Below are 27220 nucleotides of genomic sequence, written 5' to 3'. Positions count from 1 at the left end.
ATCCGGGCAGTTCGTGTACTGGTATGTTACTTCTCTGAGTTCTTCCATTACTGCTTCCATGGAAGGGACATTCGGGAGAGACTGAGAATCGGGCGCCGTCGGCATGAGGGGTGTTCTAGGCGGGCCACGCTCCCTATTATGGCCGTTGTTTGTGCCTTCCATGTGAGTACTGTCACCTTCGTGTACCTGACGTTGGTTTTCCGATGAGTTAGGCGGAAAGATTTGTCGACGTCGTTTTTTCGTGAGAGGCAGAGTTTCTGGTTCGCACCGTTGAGTATGGAGGAGAGTGTTGAACAGGGAGAGGACATCCCTCGAGTCTAGGTTCAACCCGATCATTTGTTCTATTGATTGGCGATGACTGGCGCTGTGCGGGGAAGCGTATGTTGTCCTCTGTCTCCACTTCAGTATCAATAGGAGGCTTCCGATATTGTTCAGTCTTCCCAAGCGAAGGAATCAGTTTGTTTTTTGGCCCTCTAGTACTAACTAGCGACGCCGAGATTCGTTCACCAAAAAGCTTGCCGTGTCTATCAAGTCTCTGGTGGAATTCTGGCTCACGGTTAGGGCGTTGTGATGACGCAGTTTTCGTTGAGTAGTCTCGAGTAGCATGGAGATCATTTGACTGCGAGTTACCATGGGGAGGGGCCATCGGGGCTGTAGGCAAGTCCATAGGCCTGTCGGGACATTGGAAGCGGAGGTGAGACAACCGGTTACAAATGGAGCAATGGTCTTGATTGTTCAGGTCAGTGAAGCTGACAATTCGTTGCCTTTGGACATCCACAATCAAGTTTTTCAACTTGTAGAGAAGGGAAACCAAGCTTTCATTGCATCTCGCTTTGAAGAGGTGAACTAATTTTCTTCCTCTTGCCTGAACTGATTTGGTAGTCTCTTATTGATTATCTTATAGCTTCTTGGTGTAGTTGGCTTTTGGAATTGTTTCTTGGCGAAGATGATAATGATTACATATCTTTTTTGTTTTCTTCCAGGCGATTAGCAATTATTCAAAAGCCAATTCTGTTAAGCCTCTTGACCCTGTTGTTCTAACCAATAGAAGTGCTGCTTATATTAGGTAACTCTTCTTTTAACGTTTCCCATCTTTGTTTTTACTTCAAACGGAGAGTTGTCATGTTGTTTGATAATGTGTGTATTGACATATTCTTATCGCTCTCCATCTTTCAACCTTTTGTTTTTCTAGATTTGGCCAGTATCTGAAGCAGAGATCTGCATCCATTTCTGAATATAGACCTCTGAACGGTTTCGATATGTCGATGCTTGGTGAAGTATGTATTATTATTCTACTTTCTTAACCTGTTACTAGCAGTTGCGGAATTCGTCGAATCTGACTCACCTTGGAAAACTTGATATTTACTACAGCTTGCTCTTAAGGATGCTGATAAGGTGACGAATATTCAGAGCAGTTCAGTGAAGTCATATATAACAAAGGCCTGTGCACTCATGTTGGTATGTACTGAGTTATTCTTCTATCTTTATATTCATTCAAATATGTTTTTCACTCTGCTCACATATGTCAATTGTTTTTTTTCTTGCAGCCTAGAAAGATATGAGGCAGCACGTGACACTATCCTCTCAGGTCTACAGATTGATCCTTTTAGGTAGGATAGTCTCTGTTTATCGTTTCTGATTGTGTTTGATTCCTAATCGAATATATCGTTTTTAAAGTTTGGAGTTTCTTTCTGATCGCATGAAGCGATCCTCTCCGATCCAATCTTCAAGAATTGGAGAAGGTTATGATGCCTACTTCGACGAGTAAGACTCATGGAAAGGCTGAGCGGTCTGATGACTTTGATTGCACTGTTTGCCTGAAATTGCTGCCGATCATGCCTCTTTCAGTCCATGGATCGTGGTGAGTTTATATGGTTGATCGTTGTTTTACTCCTGAAAATTTATACTTTTACTATTGTGTTGCTTATTTGATGCTTTGTGGAATATAGGCGACAAATGTCCATTATGCCGAACTGTCATTTTTATGACTCCAAGAACATTTGCTGTCAGGTAAAAGATATGCACTCCTATCTATTCTCCTTGAAGCTCCATTTATTGTACTGAAGTAATTATGTGTTGGCAGTGTGACACTGAATAACATCATACAAAAAAACTTTCCAGAGGAGTATGCTGAAAGGAAATCAGAGCAAGATAGTTTGGTCCACTTAGGCAATGAAAGTATGCCTCTTTTTGTCATGGATGTCATCATATCCTGTCAGAAGTTGTCTCTTCACATTTTTGAACCAAGATACCGACTGATGGTGAGTTTTTTTTTTTTTTCATTTCTTTTACGGTACATTTAGAACTTAAGTAGCCTACTCTTCGTTTCTGGCTCGCTTTCAAAAACCTTATTAATGATCTTGAATGTAAAAGTTGGTAAAGTCTTCATAAATATAGATGAACACAGTTTAGTAAAAAAATCCAAGAAAGTCAAATGTAGACAACATAATGGGGTCTCCACATAAGTAGAGAATCTAGCTTGCAGCAATGTTGCTGTTTTCATTCGGAAAACTTTGTTTATGTATCTCTCCTAGTCTTCTTGATTGTGTACTTTGATTAACATGTTTTGACTGAAACAGGTGAGAAGAATAATGGAGGGAAACCATCGGATGGGAATGGTGGGTGACGTGTCATTTTTCTTGTTGTTTCTTTTTTACTATACATTCATTAAACGTTTCTGACTAGTAAGGTTTGCCCATTCCAATGTTCATAGGTAGCTCTTGATTCTGCGACAGGTTCACCAGTGGATGTTGCTTGCGAAGTCGAAATCACAGTCTCTGTTGCTTCTTTCTTTCTGATGATTCTTAATGTCCCTTAGTTGATGACTTTATCTTGGGATTGATTACTCACACAGAGTCTGATAGTGTTTTGAAAAATTACACAGGTGTGATCCACTCCCAGACGGACGTTTTGTCCTGGAGGTGAGTATTAGTACTTATCTTGTGGCATTGTTTCATGTGTAAGTTGTCAAATGATGAACTTAGTATCTACTTTTTTGCTTCAGCTGGAAAGCCATAGAAGGTGTCGCATAGTAAAAGCTTGGGATCAAGATGGGTAAGCTTTGTCATATTGTTCGGTTCTGTTTGTTTCATACAAGCATCATCATTTTAAGTTATATTCAAACATAAATGCTTGTCGTATTAATATCTGTTTTGTTTTTCAGGTATCGTGTTGCGGAGGTTGAATGGGTCACAGATCTACCACCACAAAGCGACCAAGAGAAAGCAGACGTATGATTACCAAACATCTCAACTGTGCTATTTGCTACGATGAGTTTATTTTCTTTCTCTTGTTTCCTCACTTTTCTTTGTGACTTGTTACAGCTGCGGGAACTGACGACTAGTGCAGCATCATTTGCTCGGGCATGGCTAGAGAGAGCAAAGGAAGCAGATAGACATGGAGGTAAGCAAACTATTTTATTTGTAGTTGTGCCTAGGGATGTTAACATGGGTAATTCCTATGGGTTTGGGTTTTTATCCATCTAAGATTAATTGGGTCAACCGTGGGTATTAATTTTAAAACTCATATTTATGTTGGGTAAATACAAAAGGTAATGGACCCATGAGTTTTCAATTATATATATAGATTTTCACAATTTTAATTAAATTATATAAAATTTGCAAAAACGTTTTTTTTCCGCCAAAACCATAAAATAAATTTTCTCACAGAAACCAAAAACGAGTTTTCCCGCCGAAACCGAAAAATCGAGTTTTCCTGCCGAAACCACAAAACTGAATTTTCCCACAAAAACCGTATAATCTAGTTTTCCGGTAAAATCGCAAAATCGAGTTTTCCGACTGAAAACCGCAAAATCGAGTTTTTCCGCCAAAACCGCAAAAGGTGTTTTCCCGCCAATACCGTAAAACCCAATTTTCTCGCCAAAACGATTTTTCCCGCCGAAACCATAAAATCGATTTCCCACCGAAACCGAAAAACCGAGTTTTTCCGCCAAAATAAAAACGAGTTTTTCCGCCAAAACCGAAAACCGAGTTTTTCCGCCGAAACCGAAAACCGAGTTTTCCCGCCAAAAAACAAAAACCGAGTTTTCCCGCCAAAACCGCAAAACCGCAAAACCGGATTTCCCGCCAAAACCGAAAAATCGAGTTTTCCTGCCAAAACCGCTAAACCGAATTTTCTCGCAAAAACCGTAAAATTGAATTTTTCGCCAAAAAATCGAAAAAAAATTGTTCCTGCCAAAATCGAAAACAGGTTTCCCGCCAAAATCTAACAAATATTCCCGCCAAAACCGTAAAAACAAGTTTTTCTGCCAAAACCGCAAAAACGAATTTTCCCGCCAAAACCAGAAAGATTATTTTTCCCGCAAACCGCAAAAATCGAGTTTTTCAACCAAAACCACAAAAAAAAAAATTTACCGACCAAAAACCGCAAAAAGAAAAATTTCCGCTAAAACCACAAAAACAACTTAATAAGTTTTCTCGTTAAAACCATAAATGAGCTTTCCTGTCAAAACGATGTTTATTGCTAAAACCACAAAATGAGTTTTCCGGTTAAAATTGCAAAATAATTTTTTTTTCCGAAAAAGCGAGTTTTCCGCCAAAATCGTAAACGAGTTTTTGCGCTACAACAATTTTTCTATAAAATTACAAAATCTTGTTTATATATTAAAGCTCACATTAATGATATTAATATTTTACATGATCTTTAGAGTAAATAAGATAATACTTTGGGTACCCACGGGTAAACCTGTACCTTATTGGGTTATTTTCTTGGTTTGGATTTCAACCTTTATGTTTCTGGGTTTTTGCAGGTTGAGTATAAATTGGGTTAGGTTATTTGTGGGTTGGGCTGGACTGGGTTATTTTACCCTACGTTAACATCTCTATTGATATGGTCGAGTATTACGGCGGATTTTAAAAGGTAACAAGCGCACTGGGTATGAAATCAAACATCTCAGATATGCTTGTACGTGTGTGACCATGCGACATAAATATTTAACTAAGAACTTGACCCGCACAACCGTACGGTTTTTTTTTTCATTTTTAACGGATTAAATTTAAGAATAGCTATTTGTTCAAAGTAATATTTAAGTATGGCTATGTTTTTTATTTATTTTTATATGTTATTATTTGCTCATATCGGTAGTATAACTTTAAGCAAAAGTTAGCATAGTATAACTCATTTGTCATTTCATAAATTTTATGGTTTTCATTTGTCATTCTTCATTATGTAATTATAATATTTTATTTTATATTTGAAAGATAAATGAATATTCCTTTCTAACAAAATCTTTGTACAATGTTTGTAAATCTATTTCAAAAATTAATCAATTTAAATTGTTATTATCATTGAATATAGTTAATTTTTTACATAAAATTTAATTTTTGTTTACATCAAAGCTAAATTAATTTGAATATCTAATCATATTTTATGATAATTAGAATTTAAATTGTTAATTTTCAGATTAAAAAAAAAAGATTCTAAACAGATTTTTTTTTATTTTTTTTTAAATATTCAGTTGCATTTCAAATAAAAATTTAAAGATATTGAATGTTATTCTAATTAAATTCTGTAAAATTAAATATAGTTTCTAAAAACTGGTCTAAATAAAAAAATCACACATGAAAGAAATCATGATTTCTGTTTTAATAGATAAGATTCTTATTGCGGACAACAGGATCTCTGATACTGATAGATAGACCCAAAAAACTAGTCAGTTAGGGACTCAATCCGTCGGAGACTTCTTTATCGAAAAAAAAACTTGGTTGTGTGATGCATGAAGATATTTTCGAGTTTATTCTGATATAGCGACGTGGTACTGTGATGTCTTTGGAAGACAAATTGTGGAATTTAATAAGATAAGGGAAGTGGGTACAGTCTTTTCCTTTTCAAAATTCTTTCATTTACTATGTATCTTAAGCTTTCCTCCAAGGTTGAAATGCTTTGTTTTTGTTTATGGTTTATTTGCGCCTATAATTTGGTAGCATACAACCCGATTTATTTAACTGGTAATTATGGGAAATTTATTCTTATTTATTATGGGAGTATTTGTGAGTCTTCATAATGTGAGAAAATTCTTAAAAGTTAAAGAGAAAAAACTTGGAGTTAATAATTAAATGTTTATAACCACCGGTGGTAGTTCAGTGGCGTTTGAGGAAGATAAACCCAATACGGTGAATTCTGGTTCGAACTCCGCTGGCCACACAGATATGGACTATTGCTTTCGGTTCATTTGAATGCACAGGAGAGAGTCTATCCGTGGGTTATACCTCCACCCGAGACTTAGATCTGTGTTTTTAATAGATCCGGGTTTATTTTTTTTTTGTTACAAAAAATAATAATTAAATGCTTACACTAAAACATATAGGACAACACACTTCCCTTCGTTCCCGACGGAGAGTGGCAAAGATAGCCAAACAAACTGATAAAGAAATGCATATCCGAGAAGAAGAGAAACACTAGCTAGAGAATGAAGATTGAAATCTTTTCACAATCAATTTCTTTTGATTTCTCGGCTATCTTCTTACATTAGTTGGAAAACATTTTAAATTTTGAGTTAAACAATGTGATGATCATGCAATTTTTTTCTACTTTGTAGCACTAAATAAGCCGCTAAGACATCGATTAAATCAGGTTAATACTTCTTTATATTGCCTCACTAATACATTTGTCTAGACCTAACAGAGCATATATAAATTGAATTCATTTAATGTAAAAAAGGATTTTCTTCAAGATAAACATTTCATCTCAAAAGATAAAAATTTCTTTTAATAGACCTTCATTTATTTTATTTTTTTTACCTTTTAAGCAATTTTATTGCCTATCCCTGTCTGGTTTCGACATTTTTGGGATGACCTTTCCTTATACTGATACCTTTTTTTTGGGTAAAAAGAATGAAACAAAATAGACTTTTTGATTCAGGATAATGAATTATTATATTCTCTGACGAATCATGCTGCTCCATATGGGACAATCTCCTCTCAAGTGCGGTCCATGAAAGGTCCCAAGAGGCTCATGACAACATCAACCCTGTCGTGTTTTCATTATATTTCTTTGTCATTCAGTTTCAACCATATATTTTAAAACAAAATGGTTCAGTCAATTAATTGATGGAGCTTCTCAGCTTTTCAGGATCACGTATTTTACATTATCTTTGTACGTGATTTCTTAAACAAGTGTGACTTCTGTTTACTTTAATACAGTGTCATGCATAAATGAAACAACATGACTTTCTCAAGAAAGATAGAAAATTAAAATAAAACATTTTATTTAGTTTTCATTAAAAATAATTCTACTTTATTATTGTAAATAATTAAATATTTTAAGCTTGATTATTTTAACTATCTTAGATGGATCCGTATTAGTTTTGATATCCACAAATAATGACAAATCTAAATTTGAACAAATAATTTATTTATATGGCAGATTTTGAGATACTTTAGAATATTTGATTTGGTTTAATCCCTAGAATATCAAATGTAATTAACGTTTACAATTAAAAGAAAAAAAAAATTCTGATATCATTTTGTAGGATGTACACTACAAGAAATCAACGTCAAAGCCGATGAATTTTACCGACGACTTCTTTCCTCGGAAATTTTACGACGGGTTTCTGATCAATTTCTGAGAACATATGATTCTTGTCGGAAAATTCTCAAAACTTTGCTTTAAATCAATATTCTCGGTAATTTGTCCTAAATCAATGTCGGTACTTTGTCGGAAACAAAATAAAATTGCGAGGAGCTTGTTTTCTCGGAAACTTCCGAGAACATGTTGTCGGTATTTTCTCAGGCCAATCAAAATCCCGACGATTAATATGCTTCTCGGTACGGCGTCATAGAAACTGACAAACGTTCGTCGGAGTTCTCTTGGTTCGTCATGTCGGCGAGTGAACTGTTTCCAACTTTACTTGAACAACGCAGTCATCTGATTCAGATTGAATAGTTTCAGATTTTGTTTTAATCAAGTAACAGTTACGAATCTGTAAGTAAACTCATTTCAGCCTAGCATTTGTAAACATTAATCGATTTCGTTGTGATCCCAAATCTCTATTTTCCCAGTTTGATATCTCTTGATATATTCAAAGATGATACAAAATTGTAACATGTGGCCAAACTAGATGTGTCGTTTAGAAAAGAAGGGTCTGGATGCAGAGCTATAAAATTTTTGTGAAGATAATAAAAAGAAAAGAAAAAGATAATATAACGCACTATATCTAATATTTCTATCTTTCTCCTGTCCACATATCTTTCTTTTCTTATCTTCTCCTATTTTCTTCAATCTCTGTCAAAGAATTGATCTTCTGTTGCGCAACGGTGTAAAGCGATATCTTCACGAGCTTGTTCTGGATTCGGTGGCCTCCTCGCAATCGTTTTATCTATTGATCTCTGCCGCCGATTTGTGGGGTTTACTTCCGGTCTCGGACTGGGAATTTGAGGAGGTGGTGCTTCTGCTGGTGCTGATTCTTCCAATTTGGTCCCGGTTGGTGTGCTCTCTGCCTCTTTCTAGTAAATTCGTTTTTCTCCTTTTCTCCTCTTTTCTTCTTTCTCTTCCTCTGTTTATTTTAGTGCTTCCAGATTTGTTTTCTCTTTGAACTGACACCACCGCCGCTTCAACACCTTGCACCGCCACCATCACCACCGAAACTCCCTCCACCGCCATTGCTGCTACTCCACCTCCACCATCACGGCGACCTTCGCACTCTACACCACACCGCCGCATCTCAACGACTATTAGATTATAAGTTTTATTTTTGTTTTAGTTTAATTTTATAGATATTTTTTAATTTCTTTATTTGTAATATATATTTGATAATTTAAATATTATTGTGAGTTTTATTTGTATTTCATTATTTGTTTTTTTCATTTAAAAATATTAGTTTCTCGGAAGATCATCGCTAATATTTCTCGGAAGCTTATCGGGATCACTTTCCCATAAATTGTTCCGACAAAATTTGTTAACGGAAAGTACCGACTAACTTCCCACAAACCGAGATTTCCGAGACCCAAACTCCGACTAAAATCTGATTGTCGGGAAGTAATCAGTAATGACCATTACCGACCAGCTGCCGATTAATACGCCCGTCGGAGGATAAGCTTTATTCTTGTAGTGGTATATGCATCTTTAGTTTTAAGTGTTTTTCTACAGATTTTCACAGAATATATATCAGAATATCAAAGTTTTATGACTTATATACTATCAGCGGTGAAGGTATTAGATATATTTTTTTCATCGGGTCCGGGTAGAGACCATAGGCTTGAGCGACCGATCCGGCAGAATTGACCACTGAAATTATAAGTCCCTAATATAGAGTTACAAAGCAAATATATAAGATTTGATATGATATAAAAATAATGAATAGATTAGATTCACTAACTTGATGTCAATTAAATCCTTGATTGGTAGAGCATTAGCAGTAGCAATATGCTATAGAAGCAGTATGATGCAGGAGCTGTACGCTTTTGCTAAACTGTTTAATAGTTTAATAAGATGATTGGTAGATCAGTATGAGTATGCTATTTAAAATTATTATAAAAATTAGTATATAATATATAATAAATTTATTTTTAATGAATATATTTCTATATATATTTATATTAACATATAAATTTTAAAACATAAAATTAATTAATTTTATTTTATAATTTAAAAATTATGTTTATATCAAAAAATATTATTTTAAAATAAATTTTATTATTAAAATATCTATTTTTAAAAATAATATTTCACATTTAAAATAAATTAAATTATATAAATTATATTTTAAATGTGAAATCCTATTTTTTTTAAAAAAATATTTTTATTGTAAATTAAGTTTAGAAATCAAATTTATATTTTTTAGATATAAAATAATTTTATGATATTATTAAATAAAATAAATGAATTAATTATATATTTTTCTTAATTTTATGAATTATAAATGCAAATGCTATTCTAAAAGCTTCATATGAGAGCATTGGCCAGAGAGCATTAGCATTTAGTAAATGCTTTTCTAAATGCTTTTATAACAATTGTTGATTGGATAATGTAGATCATAATGCTAATGGTAATGCTCTACCAATCAAGGCTTAAGTGGAATTCAACTTTCTTCTTATCTTTCCCGGAAATCTGGACAGTTTGGACGTCACGAAGACTGATCATTTGACCAATGACATCTGAAAAAAATGCATGTTTCATATTAGTATTTCATATACGTACAATAAAAATATATGATTGATACACTAACCAATTAGAAAAGAAGTCTTGAGGGTGGAAGGGTTCCATTCTAATATCTTCAAAACTGGATAAACTCAGAAAGTTATCATCACACACAATAGTATTTTGTGTTATCAAAGTGTCCTCAATGATAGACATCTTGTAGGCATGGTTTATTGGCCGATACTGTCCTGATGCTTGAGAGACAGAAAACGTCTCTATCAGTCGCCATTCACCAAGCCTCAACTTATTTTGTGTACGTTGAATGTAATTCCTCCTGCACGAACAGTGGATTTTATCACCATGAAACCAAAATATGTACTAAAATTAGTACATTCATACGCTAAACAGATAGTCACAAATATATATAAATCATCTCACAGTTTCATCTACAAAGATCAACTCAAAAGTATCTCCTCCGTAGTTGGTTTTCTGTTTCCATGAATGAACCAATTTCACTTGGATGCGCCATTCTTGTTTGTAGGGCTTGATGGCATTTAGCAAAGCAACATCGATATTTATAGATGGATAAAAATTTTAGGATATTGCAGAGATAATATTATGTGAAATCTATTATTAATATATATAAAATATTAGATATTATGATTGAGTTGTTATGGTTACTATATCGTGGATATTGATATATTTTTTTAATGTATTAAACATATGATATTCTATATTAGTTGTTATGGAAAAATATAATAGATTTGGTTAGTAGCTGACGGTAACAGCAATTAATGATATCTAACTAATAGGTTTGATATATATACTTAGAATATTCTGAGTTGTAATCCTCAAGCAATTAAATTTGAAAAAGATCGTATATATTGTAATATTTTGCGTGGATCAGTTTAAAGAAATGATAACTTCTTAGAAATTAAGATATTATTGTTGCGACAGAATAATAATTTTGATTATACTTGATTTGCAAGAAAAAATTAATTTTTAATTTGATCACAAAACTTTTTGCTGGTTCGAAATTCACGATCGGTATGGATTAAGATATGTATATATTTAAATATATGGTTAATGTTAACTATATGTATAAACATTTAAATATATGGTTAATGTTAACTATAAAATTCACGATTTGTAGGCGCGTGCGTATGTGTCATTAAAGTTTATGCTGGTTATTCAAACCAGATTTGTAGGCGCGTATGTGTCATTAAAGTTTCGATTAAATGGAAATTTTGGTAAAGGTATAATAATTATATAATTAGAGAATAAAAGTAACATGATTTTCTAAATTGGTCTAATTTAAAAAATTACACATGAATTAAGATTGTGACTTCTGTTTTAATAGATAAAACTAGACTTTAACCCGCACAACCGCGCATGTACTTCTTTTCATTTATATTTATAAAATTTTATTTTATGTCATTAGTGGTATATACATATAGTTAACATTAACCATATATTTAAATGTTTATATGACTTTTTTAAACATAATTAATTTATATTTTGAATGATGTCATTATTTAAGTGTTTCAAATATTTACATGTATTTGTTGTTATAATTTAATTATTAGAAGAATTGATATATGCGTGAAACAAAGTATTTGAAGATTATTTTTTATTTAACTTATATATATTTAATATTTACACGTTTATTTATATTTAAAATTGAAATCTAAATTAAAACACTAATTATTTAGTCATTTTATTTGTATTTTTGACATTTTAAAAATATTTATCTACAGTAATAGTTAAACATTTTGTATTAGTTATTTATATCTTATATATTAAAACAAAAGTCACAACCTTGATTCAAGTATGATTTTTTTTTAAAAAAATGGACCTAATAGACATATTCCTATAAAGTCATGTTACATTTAATTTCTAATCTTATCATTTAAATTTTGGGCCTACTAGAAATTTTCATTGGGCTATCAATAATTGGATTTAAATAATAGATGATCCATTGGATTTATAGATAGTATAAATTAAATAGATAGAATTTAATGTTGTAATACTATACCTCCATATGTTAATTATTTAAATATATGTCGATGTTAAATTTTAAAATTATAAAGATATTTTTTAAATAACAAAAATTATATTATCTAACAATGATTAATCTTTACTACCTTAAACCAATGAAAAAAAAATTTAAACTATATAGTTTATTTTAAAAATTAAACAAAAATAAATAGTTAATTATTTACTCGATAATATAAATCTATGAAGCGAAAAGTTTAATTTTTTAAAAACTTTCTAAATTTGTGAAATGTTACAATATTTTTGAATATGACAATAAAACAATATTTTACTAATCTTTATATATATAGTTACGATTTTAATAATAAAATAATAATACGAAAATATATATACAGAAAAATATACAAATACATGTGAAAGTTTGAAACATTTTATTCAATGAAAAAAATATACCGTAAACTTATTATGTTTTAAAAATTGAGAGACGCATATATATTATAATATATACCAATTTTTGAAAACAAAATGTTTATATAAGAATAAATGAAAACAAAAACACGCGTGGTTGCGCGAATCGAGATCTACTATATGATTAAATGAACTACTAAATACGAAATGAAAAACATTTAAGGTATCTATCACGTTTCAGGTAGCAAGAAAACATGAAACAATATATTATGATTGAGTTATTCTTGGGTTCACCCCCTAGGGTGAACCTTTAGGTTCACCAACCAATAGAAAATTATCATTTTAAATCTAGTATCTTTTAATTAAGGAAACCAAATAACTTGGCAAATTATATTATTTTTTCAAAATAAAATTTAAAAATAAATAAAAATAATATATAAAAAACGAATTCAAAAAAAAAAAATGTTGTCAACAAAACACTAAACCCTAAACTCTAATACTAAACCCTAAACTCAAATCCTAAACCCTAAATCCTTGGGTAAACCCTAAATCCTTGGGTAAACCCCTAAACCCTTGGAAAAACACTAAACATGTTGTCAACAAAACACTAAACCCTAAACTCTAATCCTAAACCCTAAACCCTTGGGAAAACCTTAAACCCTTGGGTAAACCCTAAACCCTTGGGTAAACCCTAAACCCTTAGGTAAACCCTAAACCCTTGGAAAAACACTAAACATTTGGATAAATTCTAAATTATAAATCTTAAACACTAAACTCTAAATCTTAAAAATAAATATTTTTTTAAATAATCTTTTTTAAGAACTATTGTTATTTTTATTTATTTAATTTTTTATTTTTTTATTTTAAAAGCATAATATAATTTGGCAAGTTATTTTGTTTCCTTAATTAAAAGATACTAGATCTAAAATGACAACTTTCTATTGGTTGGTGAACCTAAAGGTTCACCCTAGGGGGTGAACCCAAGAAAAAGTCATTATGATTTAGTTGCAATTTGGAAATTATAATATGTTAGATATTACATAATATTGTTGAGAATTTTTTGAATTTACCATGTTTTAATAGTAGACGATTTTGGAAAATAATATATTGTGATCTTATTAAAATATTAATAAATGCTTGCATGATTATGTTCAATAATCATATTTCTGTTATGAACCAGATTGTGGATGGCTCATAACCAGTAGATTATGATTTGTAATCTTTCTATTTATCTATGACGGTGTAATCTCCTATATAAGGAACCTTTATGTTATGAATAAAGATAGACTTTCCATTACTTTTATAACACATTATCAGCACGAAACTCTAAATCCCTAAGCTAATACCCAAATCGAAAAACCCTAAAACCCTAACCCTAGCCGGCGATCCGACGAACCCTAAACCCCGATCGCGTCTCTTGTTTCCGCATCTGTTCCAGCTCGCGTCCCCGATCAGCTTCAGCCCAAGGCGTTCCTGATCCTAACTCAGATGTTCGCGACCCGAGAGCAGCTCCAGCACGCGACCTCTTCCTCGTTCGCGACAGCATCAGACAGCTCGCGTCCGACGATCAAGGCGTTCCCGATCAAGCAACAAAGGACGTCCGCGACCCGATAGAAGCGGCTCGATCCATTCCAGCTCGCGTCTCGTTCGTGTCCAGCTCGCGTCCCGTTCGTGTCCAGCTCGCGGCTCAACTCCTTTGGTGGTCCGATTCAACAATCATCTAAGCTTAAAAGGTAATTCAAAACCTAAGAACCCATAATCGAACATGGATTGATTGATAAAGAATGAAACCCTAAAACCCTAATCTTATGAATCAAAACCATAGGGTAATAGATCAAAAATCCTAGTTGAGTAAATCGAAGCTCTAAAAGTTCGATACCCCAAACCCTAAATCATGTTCCTACATGATTAAAACTCCAAATCTGTTTTTACAAGTTAAAATCCGATAAACCCTAACCCTATATCTATAAACCCTGAATAATATAAGTATCAGAATTAATTATACTATAATTATCAAATCACATATTAAAACCCTAATCGAGTATTTTGAAATCAAAACTGTTTTCGGTTTTGATCATTGAGGTTTTAAATCTGATTGAATCTGATGCTATGTTGCTAGAATTGTTTGACCGTTAAATTGATAGATTTATTTTCTCATCCTGCTTGGTTAATTGTTCATCTGATTTAAAATTGTTTAAACCGACCAGCCTGTTAAAACATTGATTGAATCCGATAGGTTGCTAGCTTGCTTTGCTTATATAATCCGATAGGTTGATAGATTGATTGAGGTTTACTTGTTTAAAATCTGAATGATCTGATTGCATGATTCTTGAGGTTTAATATCATCTCCTAGGATTGATAGATTTGTAATCTGATATGTTTTAAATAGAAACCCTAAGTAATCCGTATGATAGGTTATATTGATATGATTTGGATGTCTTTGAGAATTGAGAATCCGTATGCTATGTTGATAGATTCATGATAAAATTTAATGTCTTGAGGTTTAAGATTGTATGCTGAGTTTGATTAAATTGATTGATCTGATTATATGTTTTTGAGGTTTGATAAATTATTTACACATGGTTTATGCTAAATACCAATCAGCCTTGAAACTGATTCATTGAAATTCATGCTTGAAATCTATATTCTAGTATTGCTAAAATCAGCCTTGAAACTGATTGAGTGATTAATAAATCTTTTTACTAGTCTTGCTAAAATCCATTGATTGTTAAACCCTAATTGCATGATTAATTGAATCTATTTTTGCTAGTCTTGATAAACCATAATATTATGAGCACATAGAAATAGTATTGCTGAGACTTGCTAGAAATTGACTGATTGATTAAATGCTTTTAAGATTGATAGTCTCATTGTCCTCACAAGATTGAAATCCGAATTGATTGTTTTTTAAGAGTAAGGCCGCATGAAAATTATACCTAAATATTGAGTGATATATGATTTGAGATGTCGAAGATCAATCTGGATTTTGCTGCCCTAAATCTCTCTGGAGATAATTATTTACGGTGAGCATTGGATACAAAGATTATCCCAAAGTCAAAGAGACTTGGAGAATGTATCATAGAAGGCAATAATGCCTATGAGAAAGATTGATACATGGCAATATTAATTATTAGCCATCATCTTATTAAGAGTCTTAAAGATCAGTATGTAACTATAGAGAATCCTCTAGACCTTTGGACAGAGTTAAAAATCGAGATATGATCACCAAAGAACGGTGTTATTACCAAAGGCCCTATTTAATTGGAGGAATCCCAGAATCCAGGACTATAATTCCGTGGATGAGTCTATTGCTAGCTGGGCAAAATAATGGATTACTGATGAGAAACAGTGAACTGAGACCTTCTGGATTAACCTCATTACCTGATACCAATAAGACCGGAGAAGAAAAAAAAAGGTAACAACGTCCAGAATGATAGACCACACGGTCATGGCCGTGGAAGTTGGAAAGGACGTGGCCATGGCCACTATAACACATTTGAAGCATGGTCAAGGCAGTGGCCGTGGTATATCCTTTAAACCACAAAGCTCGACCAAATCAGTGTGCCATAGATGTGGAATGGGGAACCATTGGGCTAAGATATGAAGGACTCCCAAACATTTTTGTGACCTCTATCAAAGAGTCTGAAAGGAAAGAATCCTGAAACCCACTTGGTCTATAAAGATGGTGAAAATAATTTCGAACATGATCAAGATGATCTTATGGAATATGAGACTTATGATTGCCTAAAAGAATCAAGTTGATAATCTGATTTCGACATCAAACTTGTGTGATTGCTTTGCTTGTATGCTTTCTCTGATTTTTATCTCCTTGAATTTATTTATATTATATTGTCTGATTAGATTAAATGAATGAATGATTTTTCTATATGAGTACACTGAAAAACGCCAATATAAGTACTAAAGCAGGTATCGCCAGTCTAAAAGAAGACTATGGCTAGGCTAATATATTATTGTCTAAGGGTATGCATCTAGAAATCAGTGATGTCTTATATTCACCTAGCTCTTAGAGCAAGAGCAGCCTATTGAGTTTTAAAGATATAAGAATGAATGGTTTCCATATTGAAACAATGGGCGAATGAAACAAAGAGTTCCTTCAGATATATGTATAAAATCGCCCAAGACCATAATACGTCCTAAAGACTATACATGCATTTTCTACTGACCTAGACTATGCATAGATCAGTATGATAGAGGCTAAAAGCCTGCGAAAATATACACTTTATGGCACGACCGGATTGGCCATCCTGGTCCAAACATGATGCGAAAATTGATATTCAAAAGACACACATTAAAAGATGAGAAGAGTTATCCCAAAGAATCTCACGTATGTAGCATGTACACAAGGGAAACTCATTAGGCCATCAACAGTAAAACGGCTACGAGCCCCTTTTTCATAAATAAAGACTATATGTCTAGATAATGCTGGTGAATACATGTCCCAAGCGTTTAAATGATTATGGTATGTCCATGGGACTAAGTGTGGACAATTCTGTGATACATGTCCATACCAAGAACGGCTTGGCCGGAATATTTTAAAACGCAAATAACTGATTGATAGACCATAACTTATGAGGTCAAAACTTCCATTCACAGCTTGGGCCACACGAAATTTACATGCACCTAAGTTAATAATCATCAGGTCATTTAGTGATCATAGATATCCCCTATCACAATAATTAACGGGTCAAGAGCCAGAATTACCCCATCATAAGACATTTAGATGTGTTGTCTATGTACTAATTGCTCCACCACAGAGAACTAAGATGGGACCTCAAAAGGAGGATGGGGATATATGTTGGATATGATTCTCCCACAATAATAAAGTACTTTGAGCCAACTATGGGTGATTATATTTGAGGCCAGGTACACGGATTATTTTAAGACCAGGAGGAGAAAAAAATAATAAAGCTGGTAAAAGAATGGTAAAAAAAATGGAATTTAATCAACCATCAATGTCTTGGCAAGATCCTCGGACTAAAGAATGTGAAATAGACGTCCAAATATTATACATTTACAAAGCTAGCTAATCAAATGTCAGACACATTTGCTGACCCGAAAAAGAATGACTAAGTCATATATAAACCAGCTTGTAAAGCACCAACGAATTTGATGTCCAAGAAGAGACACAGTCAAGTTGCTACAGAGTCTAGACAACGTATGAAACGTGGTAGACTAAATAGGTTCCAAAAGATAAGAATCCCCGGAAACAAAAGAAAGGTGCAGAGAATGATAATCAAAATCCAAATCCGAGGTTACTAAGGAAACCATCCCAGACATAGAGATAAGGCCAGGTACCAAACAATGTAGCTTGGGACGCCAAGCTGCAAAGTATTAAAGGTCCTGATGATAATGAATCTCAATCGATTATGTCACGTCTGGAACATAATGGAACCAATAAGGAATGTCGACATAAGATGATTTATTTGCATACAAGGTAGCACTTGAATTTATGAATATAAGCGAGGATCATGAAACCACGTCAATATAAGAGTGCACACTCGTAGAACATATTGGATTGAATGGAAATGTGGTGTTAAATAGTTTAAGGAAGAAAGGCGTATTTGGCCATATGATTAAGACGCCATATGATGTTAAAACCAGTGGATATAAATGGGTCTTGTGAGGAATAGAAATCGTGAGATATAAAGCTGATGTTGCATAAGAATTCTCACAAAGACCAGTAATAGATTATGAGGAGACATACTCCCATGTGGTGGATGCAACTACTTTTAGATTTCTCATAAGTCTGGCTATATAAGAGAGAAAATTAGACTTGTAGCAAGTTGATATAGTGACTGCATCCACTGGATAATGAAAGTACTAGAGGGTATTGAGCTGAAAGTACAACAAGTTCTCGAGAACAATATTGATAATCATCAAAGTATATGATCTGGCTATCCTAGGAACCTCTGGATACAATTTCCCAAACAGTTGAATATCTCAAGAAAGAGTTTGAGACGAAAGATCTTGGAAAACAAAGTTTTGTTTGGGATTACAGCTTGAGTACATTAACAATGAAATCTTTGTGCATCAAATAGTATATACAGAAAATGGTACTCAAGAGATTTAATATGGACCAGTCTCACCCATTATCTAGTACATGGGCGTGAGATCACTTGTTTTGGACACTGGTCCATTCAGTCCAAAGGTGGACGATAAAGAAGTCCATTTAGTCCTGAGATGGACGATGCAGAAGTCTTGTTTTAGACAATGATCTGATTGGTCCATAAGAAGGACGATGAAGAAGCCTTTGATTTTGGTTTATTTTATACTAACCAGCCCAAAGAGGGGTTATTTGGTTTTGTTGATTTGTTTTCAGACAGGTTATGTTTTACACATGGTGGTACACGCATATCACAGCAACATCATCCAAGATTTTGTGTGTGTGTATTTGAGGTCGATGACTCAATATGTTCAACCAGATTGTGGCATGGCCGATGGTAAAGAAGAACCAACTATCATGTTCGAGGACGAAACATATCCTGCCCAAGATTTTCATCACCCACGGATTGCAGAAAATTGGAGAGGTCCAAGGGACCTTCAGTAATGTCCAAATTAGGGGGAATAATGTGTGTTGTACTCTTTTTCCTTTACCATAGTTTTGTCCCAATTGAGTTTTCCTGGTAAAGTTTTAATGAGGCAACATTAAAGCACATTATAAGCTCTAAATGGTTATGACATTTAAGGGAGAGTATTATGAACCAGATTGTGGATTGTTCATAACCAAGAGATTATGATTTGTAATCTTTTTATTTATCTATAACGGTATAATCTTATATATAAAGAACTTCTATGTTATAAACAATTCTATTATAATTAATTGAACCATCTCTATTTTTAGACCCTTCACGTTGCTCCAAATAAGACAAGAATGAGAAATCCCAAGAAGGTCTCACAACAACATCAACGTTATCTTGTTTTAATTTGTTTGTCAATTTCAACCACATATAGAGAGATAACAGAAAATCATAGCTCAAAGATTTCGGGACTTCTTTTTTTGGGGACTTATTTAAATTCTTCTCCATGTGACTTCTGTTTCTTCTTCTATTTAATTTGCTTCAATTTTTTTTTTGTAATTGAATGATAACTTCATCTATGAAATATACACAGAATAACATAGATATTGGTACGGTTTACGAAAATGATGATTGCTTTTTATTTTCTAAGACCACTATTTAAGAAACAAAATACCAGAATTATACTTTATTTCTTTTTAAAATGTTAAAAAGAAAACCAATCTCCATGAACTCTGAAAGTAATAAATTGTATTATTTTTGTTTTGTTTTACTTAAATTTAATTTAATTAAGAATATTATGATAAAGTAGTGGTATTTTGAATATTTTTCGTTATTTGACAAAATTTTCTTAGAGCGAGGGTACCAAAAGTGGTACTTAACAGAATTACTCTAAATTGTATATGTAATATATTTTTTTGTCAATACCCTTTAGAAAACCTCCAATACGGTACCCGCAGTTCGAGTCCTGCTGGCTACCCGGGCTAAGGTTAAATCCCAAGAATACGTGGAGTGCCGTGGGTCTCGCGGAAATAGTCGGTTGACCACGGTCGCCGGAAACCCGCGGTTACAAAAAAAAAAAAAAAAAAAAACTTATAATTATGACAAATGCATCTTAAAATAAAATATTAGGTTGTAAAACATGATTGACAGACATGTAATTTACTTTTTGTTAATAAGATACCGATACTTTGAGAGATTATTGACCCTAATAAGGATGAATCAGTGCATGAATGTTTATAGAAAACTATACATTATTTTGTATGTATTTGTTGTTAACAAATATACATAAAAACATGGAAATTGATACTGAAATTTTAAACTGATGACGCGGTTCAAAATATGGTATTGAACCCAGATAATACAATACTACTAAGATGGTGTTATTGAATTAATGAATTCAGTGGAATTTAATGGAATTTAAATTCAAAGTGAAATCCAATGTTATTGGATTGGGTATTTGTTATATGAAATTGAAATGCACTAAAATCACGTGTTATTCAATTTCCATTTGATTTTGTTAGAATTCATTTTTCTGAGACTTTGTTGGACTTTTGTATCTGAAATAAGAGTAAAACAAATACACCGTTTTTGCTTAATATTTTGGAGGAATTCAACTGTATAATAATTAGAATACGAGAGATCTATCTTACGTTCTCAGACATTGATAGAGAAATTAAAATATAACTGAAGACAGAAAGAACGCACTAATAAAAGTGTCTGCAAAAACTTCTAGCCGTTAGAATCCATGTCCTAAAAATAATTATCACCAAGATAGAAAAGTCCAAAATGGTCGTGTTTTGTGTTATGTTAACAATAGATTTGATTTATTTGAGATATGCAAAAACAATTCACGTTTTGAAAAATCTGAAAATAAAACTGCCAAATAAGTACAACTAAATCCAGGTGCATTTTAGTGGAATCATCCAATTCCATAGAAATACACTCAACCTTATATAAAAACAATAAGAACGGAATAGCGACTTAAATGTAATAATGACTACTAAACATACTTTGTGCAAACGAAAACAAACACTAGCAAACATGTCATTTTCTAATGAACTGTCGTAGTATCCTTACGCGTCCCCGGAATCATTGCTTATCTCCGTGCATGTAGGTATAAACATAAGTGTGACACTTCATCTCAAGTATTCTAAAACGAAACAAATTATATTTTAAGCACGTGACTTTTACGGAACTATGCATTTATGCACATGTCAAAAATAAATCATCGATAGTGTTGATTTTTTTTTTATAGTGTAGACATTAAATCATGAACATCCCAAGGCTCTTAAAAAGGATTTTTGACAAAATGTGGGTTATACTAACGCATGGATCCTACAAAAATTTAAAAACCATTCCCCGGAATCACCAAATAAGAATCGGTAATTGAAGGGTTTTGGCACTGTTTGCGGACTCCACCAACACGTAACGGCCCGCGATTAGTTTATTTTTTAATTTTTTAATAAAAAAACTTAAGGATCTTTTGCGATAATCATCGTCTTTGACGGCACAGATGACGATAACTATTAACGCGGCTTTATATATATCTATCAAGTGTGAAACCAACACAAAAGTATCTTACCTACTTTTCATTCTTAATTTTATTTTATTCGGTGATTGTATATAATACAAGATATCACAAATTAGTGAATATAACACAAGGATCATTTTGTTCTCTTTTTCATGACCCATGGGTTATATATTGTATAAATAACTTCAAAAACCATAATGTATATATATAGGTTTGGGATAATATTTTTTAAAAAGTAGTGTACGAAGATTAATATAAAGTTATGTTGAAGTTTCTCTATTGTATTTCTAGTTAGAAATACTAATTAATTTAAATCATGTATTGTAGATATAATTGTGAAATAGAAATGACTGCAGTTTTTATACCATATTGTTTCAAATTGTCAAGATAGGGTGTATATCTCATAAATGACTTGTTTCTACAACACACAAGAATATGGAAGTAACAAGTTTTTTGTAATTTTTTATCTTGTTGATTTTATTTATTGTCAATAATAAAAAGATTTTTAAGTAATTTTACTATAATCTATATTATAATTTATGTAAGTTCAAAAAAAAAAAGTTCAATATTTTGTTTAGATTTTTATATCGTTTTTATTAATATAAAGCTGTTGAAAAATACAGTAAATATATTGAAAAAGTAGTTAGCTATAGTTAGTAACTCAGACGTGTGTGTGTTTACTATACTATACTCCCAATATTTCTTAATTTTTTTTAATATTGTTTTGTTACACAAAATGTTATTTTAAATTACTAATGTAAATTATACTTGCTTTTGTGTTAATATTAATTGCAAATTGTGTTGATATTATAAATAATTTTACTTATCTTAAATACTACTAGTTAAATAGGTGTAACTAATAAAAAAATAGAAAAAGATTTTAGTTTGTCTTGATATTATAAATAATTTTACTTATCTTAAATAGTACTGATTAAACATATTTCATAAATCATATTAGCCAACTTTTCAAAAAGAAAAAAAGGGGTTCAGGTTTCTTTTTAACAAATCATTTAATGGAGAACAATGTGAATCCGGATGGATTAGTTCCGCAACGATAAGTTTTAGTTTCATATTAACGCTAATGGTGAGATAGATAGACTTTAACTCGTTTAATATTATAATATGTTGTTGAAGTAAGCTTGAAGAAAGCTTGAATCTCAAGCTATCCTAATCCTAAGAAGTTTAGGATCCTTAGAGATAAGGATCAAAGTATATATAGAGTTATCTAATTATAAGTGTTTCCTATTAGGATTAGGATATCCATAAGCCTTATATAAAGGCATTGTTGTGAGAGAGATTAGGGTGTGAGTTGTGTGATTGAAGAGCTTGTGGTTTTGAGTAAGTTTCCACAAGAGATTAATAAGAAGAGTTAGTTCTTGTTATTCATTGAGTTCATACACACACACGAGTTTACGCAATATTGTGGTATCAGAGCTCAAGGTATCAATATGAGCGATCTTACCGTGGCAACAACGAAACCGACGAAAGAAGGGGGAACATCCTCCATAAAGTGTCCTATACTAAACGCTACAAACTACACCGTGTGGGCCATGAGAATGAGAATTCTGCTTAGGGTACACAAGGTCTGGGAGATTGTGGAAGATGAAGCCGAGGGTGATGAGAGGAACGACATGGCTATGGCCTTATTGTTTCAATCAATCCCCGAGACACTTATCTTACAGGTTGGCGAGCATAGCACAGCAAAGAAAGTATGGGACACAATAAAGGCGAGGTACGTCGAAGCGGAGAGAGTAAAGGAGGCTTGTTTGCAGACACTAATGGCTGACTTCGATCGTCTCAAGATGAAAGACACCGAGACGATAGATGATTTTGTTGGAAAGCTATCCGAAATATCATCAAAATCGGCTAGTTTGGGTGAAGAGATTGAAGAACCTAAGATGGTTAAGAAGTTTCTTAAGTGTCTTCCCCGAAAGAAATACATTCATGTAGTGGCTGCACTGGAGCAAGTACTGGATCTCAAAACAACCTCTTTTGAGGACATTGTGGGACGTCTTAAAGCATATGAAGAGCGTGTTACAGAGGAAGAAGAAGAACAAGATGATCAGGGCAAGTCGATGTACGCAAGCAACGAGTCACAATCAAATCGTGGTGGTTACCATGGAGAAAATCGTTACAGAGGCCGCGGAGGAAGATATCAGAACAGAGGACGAGGACGAGGAAGATACTATACTCCTCGTGATGCAACACGAGTGACATGTTTTCGGTGTGACAAGTTGGGTCACTACGTGACGGACTGTCTTGATCTCAAGCTGAAACTCCAGGAGGCACAAGAAGTAGAAAAAGATGAGACTCAAGAGGCTGAAGAGCTTATGCTCCATGAGATCGTGTATTTGAATGAAGAGAAGGTGGTCCCAAGGAAGTACGAAGCGAGCAATGAGGAAGATAACATCTGGTACCTTGACAACGGGGCTAGCAATCATATGAGTGGAGATAAGAGATATTTCAGCTCGATCGATGAAACTGTCACTTGAAAGGTCAGGTTTGGCGACGACTCACGTATTGACATCAAAGGAAAAGGGTCCATTGAATTCTTAGACCGTAATGGAGAGACAAGAAAGATCCTAGATGTCTACTATATACCAGAACTAAGGAGTAACATCATCTCATTAGGTCAGGCTACAGAGTCGGGGTGTGATGTAAGGTTGAAGGATGAATATCTCATAATGCATGATCGAGAAGGGAAGCTGATTGTTAAAGCCGCTAGGTCGAAGAATAGACTATACAAGGCTCGAATGAAGATAAAGGAGACAATGAGCCTACTAACAACTGAAACAAGTGAATCAACAAGGTGGCATTCGCGGCTACGGCACATAAACTTGGAGACAATGCGTTCAATGGTTCAACGAGGGCTCGTTGTTGGTGTCCCCACAGTGAAAATCGAGAAGAATGTATGAGGTTCTTGTTTGCTTGGCAAGCAAGCAAGACAATCTTTCCCAAAAGCAACGGCCTACAGAGCTGAGAATTTGCTTGAGCTCATACATGGCGACTTGTGCGGTCCCATAACACCAACTACGAGTGCTGGAAACAGATACATATTTGTTTTGATTGACGATCACTCGAGGTACATGTGGACCATACTACTCAAACAGAAAAGTGATGCATTCGGGAAATTTAAAATCTTCAAGGAGCGAGTAGAACAAGAAGCAAAAGCCAGAATACAAACTCTTAGAACGGATAGAGGAGGAGAGTTCGTGTCCTCAGACTTCGACATATATTGCGAGGAGTCAGGTATCAGAAGGCATCTCACAGCTCCCTACAGCCCTCAACAGAATGGCGTTGTCGAAAGAAGGAATAGGACGTTGTTGGAGATGACAAGGAGCTGCTTGAAACACATGTCTGTTCCAAACTACCTGTGGGGCGAGGGAATCAGACACTCTACCTATCTGTTGAATCGTATAGCTACAAGAGCATTAAAAGACCTTACACCTTATGAAGCGTTCCGAGGGAAGAAACCAAATATTGCTCATCTATGCGTGTTTGGGTGTATCTGTTACGCGAAGATTGAGTCGAAACTGTTGAAGAAACTGGATGACAGGTCACGCTTGTTGGTTCATCTTGGCACAGAACCAGGATCAAAAGCATACCGATTGCTTGATCCTCAATCTAAACGAATAGTGGTCAGCAGAGATGTCATATTCGATGAAACTAAAGGATGGAATTGGAAGCAAGATGTCACAGAGAAGAACCAAGATAGAGACTTCACCATTACTCTAAGAACGTTTGGGAATCATGGTATAGGGAGAGAAGAAAGTGAAGTCCATAATGTGGATCCTATCGCAAAAGAAGAGGTCGAAGAAGAGGAGAGCTCAGCTAGTGAAGATGAGCCAGAGATGACGCATGACCCTTACGAACCTCTGTTGAGACGATCTGAGAGGCAGAGCTCAAGACCTAAGTATTTGGATGACTACGTGTTGGTCGCGGAGTATGAAGGAGAAAAGATGTTACTAACCTTAAACGATGAGCCAAGCTGTTTTGATGAAGCAAAAGAGGTCGAAGAGTGGATTCTTGCCTGCAAAGATGAGATAAGATCGATCACTAAGCTGGATTGTTGGAGTCTAGTTGATCTACCGTATGGAGTAAAACCAATAGGTTTAAAATGGGTGTTTAAGCTCAAGAAAAACACAGACGGTAGTATTCACAAATACAAGGCTCGTTTAGTCGCAAAGGGATATGTTCAGCAACAAGGGATAGATTATGAGGAAGTTTTCGCTCCTGTGGCTCGAATAGAAACCATACGGCTACTAGTGAATCTTGCGGCTTCTCATGGATGGGAAATTCACCATCTTGACGTCAAAACCGCGTTTCTACATGGAGATCTGAAGGAAACCGTGTATGTCACACAACCAGAAGGATTTGAGATAAGGAAGCGAAAGGAAAGTGTATAAGTTAAAGAAACCGTTGTACGGCCTCAAGCAAGCACCTAGAGCTTGGAACTACAAATTAAACAAGATCTTGCTGAGTCTGAAGTTCGAGAGGTGCTTAAAAGAACCTTCTGTGTATCGACGAGCAGAGAGTGGAGATCTTCTTGTTATTGCAGTGTATGTGGATGATTTACTTGTGACAGGAACAAATATGAAGCAGATCGAGGAGTTTAAAGCTGAGATGGCAATGAAGTTTGAGATGAGTGACTTAGGGAGGCTCACTTACTACTTGGGGATTGAAGTAAATCAACACGTTGATGGCATCACATTGTGTCAAAACAGATATGCTTTGAGGATATTAGAAGAAATCGGGATGAAGTTGTGCAACTCGGTTCAGACGCCAATGGAGATGGGACTCAAGCTGGCTAAGTCCAAGGAAGAAAGCGACATTGATGCAACTAGCTACAGAAAGGTTGTCGGGTGCTTTCGGTACTTACTTCATACTAGGCTTGACTTGTCCTATTGCATTGGAGTACTAAGCAGGTACATGGCAAAGCCTAAGGAGTCGCATGGAGTGGCAATGAAGCAGTGCCTTCGGTATCTAAATGGTACTACTACATTTGGTCTTAACTTTGGGAGATCCAAGTCTGAAGCAATAAAGTTGATTGGATATAGTGACAGTTCCTACAACACCGACCTTGATGATGGAAAGAGTGTAACAGGACATATTTTCTATCTTGGTACGAGTCCTATTATCTGGTGTTCTCATAAGCAAGAGACAGTGGCACTATCATCATGTGAAGCTGAGTTTATGGCAGCAACAGAGGCAGCAAGACAAGCGATCTGGTTGCAAGACCTCCTTGGAGAGATCACTGGAGCTCTGCTCGACAGAACTACCATTCGTATAGATAACCGATCAGCCATTGCACTCTCTAAAAATCCGGTGTTTCATGGGCGAAGCAAACATATACACTCAAGGTATCATTTCATTAGAGAGTGTGTTGAAAAAGAATTACTTGAAGTTGAGCATGTACCCGGGAGTGAACAAAAAGCAGATATTCTAACCAAAGCTTTGGGAAGAATCAAGTTTAGAGAGATGAGAGACCTAATAGGAGTTCAAGATTTGAAAGACATGGAGTTCAAGCTTAAGGGGGAGACTGTTGAAGTAAGCTTGAAGAAAGCTTGAATCTCAAGCTATCCTAATCCTAAGAAGTTTAAGATCCTTAGAGATAATGATCAAAGTATATTTAGAGTTATCCAATTATAAGTGT

General features: G+C 34.1%; 1 protein-coding gene and 1 pseudogene across 1 annotated transcript; both read left to right on the top strand.

The window, feature by feature from the left end:
* The first annotated feature begins 443 nt into the window (after nucleotides 1-443).
* Nucleotides 444-5297, top strand: LOC125591151 (annotated as a pseudogene).
* A 17718-nt stretch (nucleotides 5298-23015) lies between these two features.
* LOC125592009 lies at nucleotides 23016-24482 on the top strand. Its single transcript, XM_048766978.1, has 2 exons — nucleotides 23016-23980; nucleotides 24068-24482. The coding sequence occupies exons 1-2, from the start codon at nucleotides 23016-23018 to the stop codon at nucleotides 24480-24482; spliced, it is 1380 nt and encodes a 459-aa protein (XP_048622935.1).
* Nucleotides 24483-27220: the final 2738 nt, after the last annotated feature.

This window comes from Brassica napus, chromosome C8 (assembly GCF_020379485.1).
Source record: "Brassica napus cultivar Da-Ae chromosome C8, Da-Ae, whole genome shotgun sequence".
In the NCBI taxonomy this organism is placed as follows: Eukaryota; Viridiplantae; Streptophyta; class Magnoliopsida; order Brassicales; family Brassicaceae; genus Brassica; species Brassica napus.
The sequence above is the reverse complement of the archived record's forward strand: the minus strand, read 5'-3'. Positions and strand labels throughout refer to the sequence as shown.

What these genes read in the sequence shown, in the direction of transcription:
- LOC125592009 (XM_048766978.1), top strand. Translation starts at nt 23,016, where the DNA reads ATGAGCGATCTTACCGTGGCAACAACGAAACCGACGAAAGAAGGGGGA. An exon ending in AATGAGGAAGATAACATCTG is followed by an intron (nt 23,981 to 24,067) that starts GTACCTTGACAA and finishes TTGAAAGGTCAG; the next exon opens with GTTTGGCGACGACTCACGTA.